Raw genomic sequence first — 13,169 nt, 5'->3', positions numbered from 1 at the left:
AAGCGCCAAAACAGGTGCATGAGTAAGACAATACTTTAGCTGCTGGAAACTCCGCTCACAATCATCGTCCCACTCGAACCTAACATCTTTTCTAGTCAACCTCGTCAGTGGTAAAGCTATGGTTGAAAAATCTTTAACAAACCGTTGATAATAACCTGCTAAGCCCAGAAAACTTCGTACCTCAGTGACGGTTCGTGGCTGCTCCCAATTTTCAACTGCGACTATTTTTTGTGGGTTCACCTAAATACCCTGGGCTGATATTACATGCCCCAAGAATGCCATTTGATCTAACTAAAATTGACATTTACTAAACTTAGTATATAATTGGTGCTCCCTCAATTTCTTCAAAACCAAAGTGAGATTTCGAGTATACTCTGCCTTAGACTTAGAATACACAAAAAAATCGTCAATAAAAACAATAACGAACCTGTCGAGGTATGGCTTGAATACCCGATTCATCAAGTCCATAAAAGCTGCGGGTGCATTCGTTAACCCGAATGGCATCACGAGGAATTCGTAATGACCATATCGAGTCCTAAAAGCCGTCTTAGGTACATCTTCACTTTTGATCTTTAATTGATAATGCCCAGATCTCAAATCAATCTTGGAGAACATGCAAGCACCTTGAAGCTAGTCAAATAAATCATCTATACGCGGCAACGGATAATGGTTTTTAATCGTTACCCGATTCAATTGTCAATAGTCTATACATAACCTCAAAGTCCCATCTTTCTTTCGTAAAAATAAAATTGGAGCCCCCCAAGGTGAAGAACTAGGCTAAATGAAACCCTTATCAACCGATTCCTGCAATTGGGTTTTCAATTCCCTCAACTCCGCGGGAGCTATTCAATAAGGAGTTAAGGAAATAGGATCTGTATCTTGGAGTAAATCAATAATGAATTCCACTTCTCTATCAGGTGGTAATCCAAGTAAATCATCCGGAAAACATCAGGGAAGTGCCTAACTACCCGTACATCCTCCACACAAGTAAGCGTATCCTCATTCAATACCACGTGAGCCAAATAACCCTAACAACCTTTCCTCAATAACCTTTTAGCCCTCACGGTAGAGATAATGCCTTGCCTTAGTCCACTACGTGCACCCATAAATGCAACCACAAGCAAGCCCGGCCGATGAAAAGTAACTGTCTTCTCATAACAATCCATCTTGGCACGATTGTAATGTAACCAATCATGCCCAAAATGACATCAAAATCAACGATATCTAATGGAACAAGATTAGCTGGCATGATGACGTCCTCCAAAATATGGAGCTATATCCCCCTGATAATGATATGCTCCACTATAACCCGTCTGGGTATAAGTACTAGGCCCCAGGACTTACTGAATAAGAGCTGGTGGTGGCAAGGCAGGTGGCTAGGGCTTTTGCTGATTTTGAGGGCACTGAATAACCCGATGTCCCATCTGGCCACACGTGAAACATCCACTGCTACCTTGCCTACATTTCCCAAAATGCCGATTATTGCATCTGCAACACAGTGTGGCACTTGAATTGCTAAAATCTCTCTGTTTCTGGAACTGAAAACCTCCTAAAAACCGGCCGCCTCTCCGTTGCGCAGTGGAACTCAAACCCCCACTAGAAGAACTAGAACTAGTACCACTTCTCTTAAAACTCTACGTCTTGCGAGGTCCCTGAGATGACTGGCCTTTATCTTTATTATTATTTTTCTTCTGAATATTATCTTTTTCTTCCTCTTCTTCACTGTCATTGGGCATATTTTCATAATCCTCAACTCGCAGTAGAATCTCATAAAACTCCTGATGTGTAGAGCAGGGAGTCGTGGTCGTCATAGAACGCCACTTCTTTCGAGTACCCCACTTGAATTGTTGAAGCATCTCAGCAGGATTTTCAGCAATCTCCGGACAATACGAGGACATATCAATAAACTTTCTATAATACTCAATAGCTGACATTTTCCCTTGCTTTAATTGATAGAATTCTTGCCTCCTACGATCCAAATACTCAGAGGGTACAAATCTCTTCTGGAATAATTACTTAAAAACCTCCCAATCTGCAGCTTCTTTCGGCGACAACTGAAAAGATTCTTGCCTTCACCAGGATGCAGCCTCCTTACCTAAAAACCAAGTGGTCGTCTCGACCCATCTATCCTCAGGGAAATTCTCCAATTGCTGCATCACTCGATAGGTTTTCTCGACATGGTTAAGCCATTGCTTGGCTCCTTCAGGTCCCTCATTACCCATAAAATTATTCAACTTTAAGTTATATACAGTCTCTAAGGGAGTTCTCTGGGGAAGACGAAGTGAGGACTGAATGACATTAGCAATAGCCTCCCCAAGTTGGGTAATATCCGAAAAAATTAGACTTGGAAGAGGTACGTGGCTCTTTATGAGGTGGCATGGTTCTGACATAAGACATCAAAAGGATTAAAATACTCATAAAATATGCAGGACTGCCAAACCTAGGCTCTGATACCAAACTGACACACCCCGACCTAAATCGAGACATGCTGCCCGTCAGGTGATGGTGACGTAGCCATGTGTGCAGTGCGAAAGTGATAGTGATATGAAGATGTGAGAAATAAAAAGCCAATTAACTAATGCACACAAGACAAGTAAATAAGTGTGGGAAGAAGGGTTAGAGTGTAGATACATATAGTCAGAGTGTAGGTGCCAAGGTGCAGTCCAACAGGCTAAATACTAATTATACAGGCTATGAAAGAAAACCCTACATTGATGGATATCTGTCAGAACCGCCGTAGAATCCTCATGAGCCACCAACACGCACTTCTATCTAGAACCTGGAGGGGCGTAAAACAGAAAATGTGAGTGGGCAAAAACAAAGCTTTTCAAAACCATTTCTCTTTCCAAAAGTAATAACCTTTCACCGTAAAACCTGTATGGTTTCCCAGAAAATAAAAATACATATGTATATAAAAATCATGCTCGAAAGTAGTGAAAATCAAATATAAGCCATGTCACGTATCCAAGTATGGAAATAAGTAGCCAGGTGAAATAAATCAATGTAAAATTATATGCCAACCAGAGTCACCTAACGTGACTTGTACGGCTAAACCTATAGCTCATCAGATATGCCTGCATATGAGTCGGAACCACCTATTGTGGTCTGTACGATAAGGCTGGGTGCAAATAAGTACGCTCAAGTGCTACGATCACATGAAGGCTGTGCGAATAATTGCGGGTCACCTACGAGTCGGAACCACCTAATGTGGTATGTACGACAGGGCTGTGCACCAAACTTGGATCCAAGGTGAGCGTGTGGTGCGGGAGGTGAACATCACGCGAAGGACAGTGCCCTGGCCATGGGCGGGAGCACTAGCACCGGGGTGCAGGATAATGAGCTCTAAATGCATCTACGTATAACCACAAACTATGCATCCACTATCATCAATATGTACGCACTTGAAGCTTACCTGGGCGTCCGCAGCATCAAGCAACAATATGCATATCTATACTAATGCATACTCTAAAGCATAATGCAATTGACATGGCATTTAAAATCATGACTCCATTTAAAAGAAATTTCTGGGAAAACAAAAAGCATATATACGTATATATAGAAAATCAAAAGCCCACTCATTGGTATGTAGCTGGATCGTAACCCCAGAGTCTCGCCTGATTGTGCTCGTCCTCCGAAAACGTCTCACTTACATGTGAAACCACTATTTTAACATTAATTTTAAGTACATAACCAAAACCGTGTAATAACTTCTCATATGTTGCTCAATTGGGGTGTTTGAATATACCATCGTGGCCTACTCAACAACACGAGCATCCCCATATTTTAAGAATAATTTTCCGACATCCCACGTTCCAGCCACGCGCAGGCACGTGCTTGGCACATGGACGAAATTTTAAATGCCGTTAGGGAATATTCTGCTAAATAATAGAATATTCCCCTTCCTTTTCCGGTGGTTTGCCGGATTCCGGCGCCAATCGTCGCTGCGTCATCGGAAACTGGAAAAATTTCAAATTTAAATATGTCACTCAAATCTCAACCAAATTTCACAAACTTTACATGGATTTGAAGCCCTAAACGAGTAGAATATGTTCTTACCACTTTGAAGTCCTAAAACCGACGGGAAATAGTCGAAAAATCCTTCGATATTCCGGTCAAAACTGCAACTCAAGGAACTGACCTATCTCGACGTCCAAAATCTTCCAAAACTTCTCTATGATTTATGTGAAGTTTTTTTAAGACTCCTTTAAGCCTTGAAACTCTGTGAAACGTCCACGATCACGATGGAGTAATAAAGCACTTTGCCAGAGCTCGCAAGTTCCCGGGTTTCCGAGGTTCTTTCACAAATCTAAGGGTATGATTAGGTTCCTGACCTTGCAAGGAACTCGAAAGTGACCTCCACTAGTTCGATCTGTGCAAGATGAAGATGGTTGGGTGTGTGTGTTTAAGGACTGTACGGACGAAGGAAAGATTGAGAGAAAGGGTGAGGGTATGTATATGTGCGCACGTGTGGTCCGGATTGGGCATAGATAAAAGGGATCTTAAGCCCTAATTGGGTTGCATGTTTAGGCTAACAATTGACCCCAAAACAAACCTAAAATTCTAATTGGACCCAAGAAAGTAGGAGGTGTGGTGATTGGTCCATTTCCTTAGCCCAATTACACCATCGTTTATTCATAACATTTTCGTTACGAACCCAACTCGGCCCTAAATCACGTCAACACTCTCATGACATCGAATATGATTTAATTACGTCAACGGGAAAATAATTTAAAACCATATACGTACATTCACGTCTTGAGGGTATAATCATCATTTTCACACATTCGAGGATAAAATATATATTAATTCGGGACGGGTCGTCACATACATTAGAAATTAATTAATCTTTGTATTTTGTTGGTGGAGTTAGGAAACCAAAATTACGGGTCAAGCAAGAGAAGAACAAAAAATAAAGAAGCAAATTTTAAATAAGAAAAGACATTAATTTTCAAAATATATAAAACGAGATGTGCATAAAAGCCTAAAAGATGAAAAAGAATCAACCGAAAAATATATGGCTATCCCGCCGATTTTCCCTTTGAATTTGTACTATTGCCGATTTACCTCCTGAAGTTTTAAACTTTAACCGACTTCACCTTTGAACTATAATAAATGACCAACATTTCCCTAAACTAGAATAAATAGCCAATGTCCCCTTATCGTCATATTTAGACACAGTTGGTTCAACTTTTTGTTAAAAGTTAGGAGGGCTCTAGTGGTATGGAAAATTGGATGAAATGTTGGCAAACATGATAGTAGCGGAAATTAACTATTTATAATAGTTGAATAGTTGACTGGAAAATTGGCAAAAATAAAAGTTTTAAGGGCAAATTGATATTCGGGTACAAGTTTAGGAGCAATTCGGCAAAATACTAAAAATGAGTTATTAATTTTTTTTTCTAGATAAGTATAAAAATAAAAAATAAAAAAAATAAAAAAAATAAAAAACTAATGAAAAAGGGTTTCAAAACTTTGAATTTTAACCAAAAACCATCTAATTACTTTATTTAATGATAAGTACAGAAGAAAAAAAAAAAATTATCGAACGCGCTTGCAGTCTCCTGCCGCTGCACCTTCCGGCAGCTTCTTTTTCCAGTACCCATCAATTGGGGTCCAAAAATTGTCTTGCCCAAAGCAACTCGAATCATGGCTGCTCCAATATCTATTTTACAGCACACACCTCTAGATATTTGTACTATATATATACATACACACTCTACAATTTTGATTTACCAAGCCACTACCTTTTATACCTACAATTTTGATTTACATGATGCACCATTGAGACGAATGCGATGTTTTCATCAATTTCCATCCACGAAACCATCGGCGCCATGAGATGCTTTGGAAATTGTATGGTAATCAAAATTCAGGGTTTTTTAGTCCACACAGATATTGAAATGATTGAAGACTTGAGATGTTTCTGAAATTAAAGGACATGAAGCGGGGTTACGATCTGGGCTCATATTTGTGGGTGTCTTTGATTTTATTGATTTCATTTGCGTTATTTTTTATTTTGTAGAGGGAGGTGAGATTGTAGGTGGGGGAGAAACGGAAGTTGTAGATGGGCGGACAATAAAAGAAAATTAAGTAATTGGTGTAGAAAGTTAAGAAATTAAGTATGTGGCTTACACTTTAAATGTGATTGATTGTTTGATCTTCATTAAGTTGATGACATGGTGATGTGTGAGACCCTTATACGGGGACAAAAGTGTAAGCCACATTTTGCATCACATCATGAAAAAAAACTTATCAATTTAATGGACAATTGGATATTCGAACATAAAGGTATATATTGATTTCAAAACTGGTTGGTGCAATGTGAGAAAATTAGAAAATTAGAACATTATGACCCATTTTCAAAACCAAAATGTGGTTACTAGTTAGCCCTAAAATTATGTTCCTTGAGCATGGCTGTCATAAGGGCAAACATGTTCGACAAAATGCAGGAAAGCGGGTGAGGTTGGGTAGGGAGTAAAGGAGAATTCTGCCAACAGGCGTGTGTGAAATTGACCAGGGAACGCCACTGCTTGGTTTCATCTATTGCTTCGTTTGTGTAGGTTTTGCTGTGATATTCTTTTACTCGTCTTTTATGAATCACGATCATATTGCAAGCATCAAGCATGAGAAACAATTATGATCCTACGCTCTCTACTGGGCAAGGTACGCACTACACTAAGTCAGAAAAAACATCACAGGACATAAGAGCAGGTGTGTAATCCGAAACATGATTCTGAATTTCCTCGGGCAACATCAACACGGGAACAAATTAGGTGTGTATTTATCCTTCTTTATTGTTGTTAGTGAGTGCAATTGGTTTGTACTTTGTATCAACTTCTTGAGAGCATTCCCCCGACACTTGAGATTCTGTGTTCGATTCCCATGTCCCTCAATATCACTCCTATACCGAAAAAAAAGGAGACAATAGAGGGAGAGAGAAATGAATCGATCATATCAGTCATGCTGGATAAATGGAATAAAGCTAAAGCTATTTTTTCCAACAATATTCAGTAAGAGACCAAGATTATTGATGACAAATCAGATTAGGAACAATGGCTGACAAATTAGCATAATCAGACGAGGAAAACCTCCCTTTTCAATCCACAATTTGATTAGCAGATGGATATATAACTCACAATCCTATGCACAATTTAGGCTACATATTCATTGGCAAGCAACATTTTTGGGGGTGTATCTGTCCATAACAGAGAAAACCATTCTTGAACATAACCGGTGAAACGAAGAGACACAAATCACAATTTGTACCAGAATGTAAGCACAAAGATCCTAATTACAGCACACATGCACAGTCCATCTTAATACACTTAATGATCAGCACATCTTAACGCAGAGTTTCGACATGTTTGTTCAGCTCCTCCAGCTTCTTCATCCTCGTTCTCTCACTTTCACCCACAAGCTGATATAAAGCATGCAGAGAAGCAGTTAACTAATGTATGATAACAGTCATTATAAGTTAATATATGAAGAATGCTCACCTCCATCAATTTGGAAACTAGTTGAGATTTCTCTCTGCTTTTCTCGTTTAAAGCCTCAAGAGCTTCCTTGTATTCTTTCTCCTGTGTCCATTGATCAATATATAAAAACATGAAATGACTTAGTCTTGAATAAGTAATCTCTTCTGTCACGTTCAACGTAATACTTAAGCATAATAATTGCTAATGAATGACGATAATAAATAAGAATATCCATGGAGCTTTGAAAGTACTTGGCATAACTAAATAACTATAGATCAAAATGATTGAATGTTTTTATGGACTGCCATACCAAAACGAAGTTGTGTCATACAACGAGCAAAACTGTAAAACGTAACCACATTATCTCCATGTTCTTCTTTTAACATTAGTATTTTCCATAGAACAGCATAAGCAGCTAGAAGAAAGGATTATATGGTCACAAAGGTTTTACCTTCCTTTGGCAGCTCTGGCCTAGCGGCTTTAACTCTTTGTGAACAACGTCTATCCTCTTGCGAATAATTGCAAGTTCCTTTCTCATTGGATCTGGTAGCGCTTCAAGCTCCTATAAGATATCATAGTTTTGAAGCATCCTCTAAATGTCATAATCAACTAGTTTTAGATGAACAAACTAATAAATTGAGATAATTTTTGCCAATCATAAATCATCATTGTGGGATAAGAGAAAGATCATAACATTATTCTCGAATCCTATGTTCGTCGTTTGAAAGTGGAAAATAGAACTTGTAATTCACAGGTTAAACCATTTGAATTGAGCTTATTGTACAATTTTAAAGTTATCAATTCAGTCATTAAATGGATCATTCTGAGAAAAAAAAAAAAAAAACTTTTAAATTTAGTTTATTCACAAATTTAGTTTATTCTTGTCTTGTGCTGCTTCTCAATATATTCTGGGTTAATATATTGTTCTTTTTTCATGCTGCATTAGAACATTGTGTGCGACCAACAATGCAACTAGGTATAAATGTCAGATTTTAATGAGGAAAAACATAGCATATGACTCAGTGGAAATTGTAAATCATCACTTACATCCTGAATCTCAGACAAACGTTTAGTTGCTTCTTCAACGCGTCCCAACTGAGCCTGAACCTTGTCTTTCACCTCCGACTTCTTCCTCTCAATCTCTTCCTCCTTTGCCCGGAACAAAGCCAATGCAGACCTTGACATTTCTTCTTCCTTATCATCAGCTACTGGACTCCCATTGTAACTGATGATACCGGAGTTCTTCACTCGCTGCACCTGCAATTGCTGCTGCTCCCACATCTGTTTCGGCGTCGCCATTGGTTCCTCTGCAACAACACCCTTACTTCTCTTTTTTTCTCTTTTTACTTCAAATGATGGCTATCTTTCTCTCCTGTTGTGGTTGGTTAAAGCAAAGCTGGCTTTAAAGGTATGGAAACCCCTCAACTTACTTTACAACATAATTTTATTACAATGACCTCAAGTGACCATAATGCCTGCTTACTTTATAATCATAAAAGATAAGAGTAGATTTTACTTTTGTTGAATGAAGACTTACCACACAATAACCTCTGATCTTTTTTTCCACCTTTACTCAAAATCCTACTTGATCACACCATCTAAATCTTTGCGGTGAATAAATTGTCGGAAAAACTACAATACCACGTTGCAGTTACTGATAATGTGAAATGAATGGGTGAGATTTAAAAAAACATATGAACTTTCATCACCTTCAAATATCCCATTAATATCTCGATGCACTTTAAGCCATGGGTTATTGTAGCCACACCCATGTTGTCATGTACAAGAAAATCATTACTTATTTTTTCTTTTAAAAGAGGGGACTAGCTGGCAGTTTTGCTAGGACAGTCCACCCTTTCAGGGGCCAGGAAGACTCACATAGGCATTTCAGCCTCTTTTTGGCCACCATCGTGCTATTCACCAACGCTAGGAATCAAATCCATAACGTGCCGCGTGAAATACGAGCCTGAAAATCATTACTAATGTATCATATTGTTCTTACCTATGGTCTACAATTTTCATGTTTAAACGCAGCTATTATTAGTAGTCCAAAATACTAATCCACCGCTTTAGCCAACTTATCTATCATCATGTCTGCAATAACAAATTCCCCTTCAATAAAAAATATAAAAAGTTTGGAAAAGTTTATAATGGACATGTTTTGGTAAGGCAGCTATTGTCTTAAGTTGGTATATTGGCTGCTTCAGCTAACCAATCTCAGTTCTCTTTCCTTAATGTATACAATTACAAATTTGGTATATTTATGCTATATTATATTGGCCAACTGCTCACTTCTTGGTGTACATGTGAAGATCTACAGTATAGTGTATATAGGAAGAGAGTTACTAAATTATTGCTTTGCAGAAACAGTGATTATATATAATAATTCTAACATTAATTTTGCTTGTACTAGATATGATTTGGATAGGTGAAAATTGGTTGAAAGGTCTAAAATAGTATTTATAATTATTATTTGTCTATCAAGAGTGGTGCTTGGGGTGGAAGTATTGTTTTGAGGAGTAGACTGTAAGGGCTCACCTACACCTGAACCGCGAAGACTGATGAGAAGCCTTAGGGGCCAAGACAGATTAGGAGAGATCCCCATCGGTTAAACCGGCTGCCTTTATCACATAGATAATTAATTATCCTTCCAGCTTGGGCATGCAAGAAAGCACAAAGTCTTTTGTAACTGCTAATTATATTAAAATTTAGTTTACGTGAAACAAGAATGTTTAGAAAAAACTACGCATTTATACATTTGGTACATTATGTTGGGTTGATAAGAAATATGAAAAAATCAAAATTCACATGATTGTTATCAGAGCATGACGCAATGTGTTACCAATGTAAAAGTTTGTTAAAAATTTGATTGTGAATTCGTAATTAGCATTCCTGATTTCCAACTTGGTTCTGAAGAGGCATTTTCTAGGCACATATATTTGATCTTGCTTTAAATTTCAAAGAAGATAAATTTAGACTTAAAGTATTTCCACTATTGTTTAATCCCGTGTTTAGTAGGTAGGATCTGGGACCGTATGATGCGCACTTGAATATGAGTACACGTCATGCTAATGAAGACTTTCCATTCTGACATTTCCAATGTATGAATATTATTATTGTGTATCAAACCTTTTTTTACTTTTACATTCTACACGAGGACTGTACGATGAGATCAACTTTTATTTTTGGTTCTTAAAATGTTTTACAATCCAACAATATTGTATGATACAAAAAACACTAATTTTTTTTTTTTTGGTTGCATAATTAGATCACTTATAGATATGTATTATTATACATATAAAATATAAATTTACTGTCAACTCATGTTATATAACATATGGACTAATCAATGGATACCAAATGAATATGTTGGTGTCAAAACGCAGGCGGAGCCTGACTAGGCGTTTAAAAATTAAGAAATGGCGTCTAGATCACTTAAGCACCCGTCCAAACCCACCTAGACACCTGCCTAGGTCGTGACTCACTTAAACAGAAAAAATATAACTTTCATTTTGTATTTTTTTTTTTAAATTGTAAGAGACTTGTTGCATACTTAAATGAACGCACATATATCCTTATTCCCCATGTTTTCATTATGTTCCTATACTTCATAGTATATGTCATTCTTTTTTTGCAATTTATCATGAAATTATATATATTTTAAGTATAAGCATACAATTATTTATACGAAGTATAATATATTTACTTAAGTCCGCCTAGTCTGCCTAGGCGCTAGCCCGACTAGCGCCTAACGTCTTTTAGACCTTGATTGGAGGCTACCAACAACCAATAGTGTGTGTAGAGTTGTGTTGTATTTGGGCGTAGACTTGACTTCTTAACCAAATGATTGTGCACCGAGTGGGATGTTGGTTCGGTTAAACTCTTTTTTATGCCTCGAGGGAATGAGGACTTGACATCCAATGCGAAATAAATGTATGCCTAAGTGATAACTGAAACTGAAAGTACAAATGACAATAAAGAAAAGAAACTGGATGTAATCATTTTATGATAGATTTGAAAATATAAAGATAATGCTAGAGGAGTCTACCAAGATCGCTGGTATCAAACTGGACTAAATAGGAAACATTGCCTCATAGAGGTGATTAGGGTGGTTGGAATTGCACGTCAACCAATTCATACCACAAAGTGACAGAACCATAAAAAATTTAGATCTTAGGAATTGTAAACAATGTTTGTTTTGAAGGAAGGCTTTAGGATTGTAGCTGAAAAGCTAAAGGGTTTTACTAAAGAGCAATTTGGGTTTTGCTGACTGAAAATCAGTTGGGTTAATTGAAGGATCACTTGAAGTTTGTATAATTGTAGAGATTAATTTTAACGAAAGTCTTGAGCTTGAAGGCCTCTAGCTCTATTTATAGGTAGTGGAGAATGAACAACATTGATCTTATCACTGAGCTGGAGCATGGTAAATTGATCGTTTGGCGTAGACAATGAATGCAATTTTTTATTGGTGGCCTTCGGCTGTGTCTTGTTCTGTTTCTCACGATTGCTATGTAACATCAGCATGTTAGATGATGCGCTTATCGGCATTCAAGAAAGTGAGATATTTCTAAGTCGGATCGTCTGTGTGACAACCGCATTTCGGGGAAAGTTGACTCCGAGCCCTCGGATGGGTGTGGAGTGAAGTGGGTTGATCGTCGACATTGGGATATAATCCTAATTGGACTTAGAAGTTGGTGAACTGGAATCGTGTGATTTTGTGTGAATAAAAATTAATTGGCCCCATAGCATGCCTTGTTTTTATTTGTGGCCGAAATAGTACAATATGTTTTTTTTTTCTTCTTTCTAATTGGGACAGATCAAGAACAATTTGACCAGTCTCGAGTTTGGTGGTGGTAGCGGGGTTAAATTTTGAACTTTGGCAAAATGTCTGCTCTTATTGCTAGAGATTTTCATGCTGCCTCCGATTTAGAATACAATGGCTCTTTTTGTTGCTGGGCCAGGGGTGATGGTGATCAATTGAACCCAGCAAGGTCCAAATGGACAGCAGGTGTACCCAACACAAGAGCTAGTGCTTCATGACCACCCTTTGTTTTATTTTATTTTTCAACAAGAACGGAAAATTCAAGTTGGAAAAAATTTCCACTGTTGACAACAACATGATATAATTTAATAAATAATATCTTGTGGAATTCAAGATTAAATTTGATTGTAATTCCTTACTTAATAGAGTTGACCTTCAAGTAAGAGAGTATAAAGATAGGGTTTAGTAATTAATTATATTTTTAATACCTTTGACTTTTCTCCTTGTCATGGGCACGAAGGCTTGATGAGATTGTACCCAACTGTTCAGGCCTCAAGAGATGTTGAACTGTGTGTGAATTAACTGTGGGCCTCGCCAATTAAATAAGGGCATTCTCATCTTTCGTTGGTAAAAGGCCACATGTTAGATCCAGGTTTTTCCAGATTATTTTTTGTTCCACAAATGCCCCTACACCTGATGTGATGCATGCAAGAAAGGGTATGAAGTGTATAAATCCGAAGTTGAGTAGGCGAGCAGGGAAATATTTCCTAATTTGCTATAAATTCTGGGCTTAGACTTGAAGTTAAAGTTTTTGGAAAATAGAAATAAATGCCTCTAGAACTTATTTAAGACTATTTAGAGGATTAAATAACTGGGAGTTTTAACGAAAAGCCCACAGTACTGTTCACTTTAACTAAAAAACCACATTTTTA

At 37.6% G+C, this 13,169-nt stretch overlaps 2 protein-coding genes across 2 annotated transcripts; both read right to left on the bottom strand.

The window, feature by feature from the left end:
• Window positions 1-1,634: 1,634 nt before the first annotated feature.
• Window positions 1,635-2,390, bottom strand: LOC137743026 (uncharacterized). The gene is made up of 2 exons (XM_068482948.1): window positions 2,077-2,390; window positions 1,635-1,968 (listed from the first exon to the last, which is right to left on the bottom strand). The coding sequence occupies exons 1-2, from the start codon at window positions 2,388-2,390 to the stop codon at window positions 1,635-1,637; spliced, it is 648 nt and encodes a 215-aa protein (XP_068339049.1).
• Window positions 2,391-7,236: 4,846 nt separating this feature from the next.
• Window positions 7,237-8,835, bottom strand: LOC137741295 (uncharacterized). The gene is made up of 4 exons (XM_068481018.1): window positions 8,523-8,835; window positions 7,927-8,037; window positions 7,497-7,577; window positions 7,237-7,417 (listed from the first exon to the last, which is right to left on the bottom strand). The coding sequence occupies exons 1-4, from the start codon at window positions 8,772-8,774 to the stop codon at window positions 7,343-7,345; spliced, it is 519 nt and encodes a 172-aa protein (XP_068337119.1). The 5' UTR covers window positions 8,775-8,835; the 3' UTR covers window positions 7,237-7,342.
• Between the last annotated feature and the right edge of the window lie 4,334 nt (window positions 8,836-13,169).

This window comes from Pyrus communis, chromosome 8 (genome assembly GCF_963583255.1).
Source record: "Pyrus communis chromosome 8, drPyrComm1.1, whole genome shotgun sequence".
Lineage (NCBI taxonomy): Eukaryota > Viridiplantae > Streptophyta > Magnoliopsida > Rosales > Rosaceae > Pyrus > Pyrus communis.
Note: the sequence above shows the minus strand (reverse complement) of the source record. Positions and strands in the feature narration are given on the sequence as shown.

Bases quoted from the DNA above. Each gene is read 5' to 3' on its own strand.
- LOC137743026 (XM_068482948.1), bottom strand. From the start codon at position 2,390: ATGTCAGAACCATGCCACCTCATAAAGAGCCACGTACCTCTTCCAAGT. The intron at 1,969-2,076 runs GTGAAGGCAAGA...TTTGGATCGTAG, and splicing joins GGTAAGGAGGCTGCATCCTG to GAGGCAAGAATTCTATCAAT.
- LOC137741295 (XM_068481018.1), bottom strand. From the start codon at position 8,774: ATGGCGACGCCGAAACAGATGTGGGAGCAGCAGCAATTGCAGGTGCAG. The intron at 8,038-8,522 runs GTAAGTGATGAT...GATATCTTATAG, and splicing joins GTTTGTCTGAGATTCAGGAT to GAGCTTGAAGCGCTACCAGA. The intron at 7,418-7,496 runs GTGAGCATTCTT...GCTTTATATCAG, and splicing joins TAGTTTCCAAATTGATGGAG to CTTGTGGGTGAAAGTGAGAG.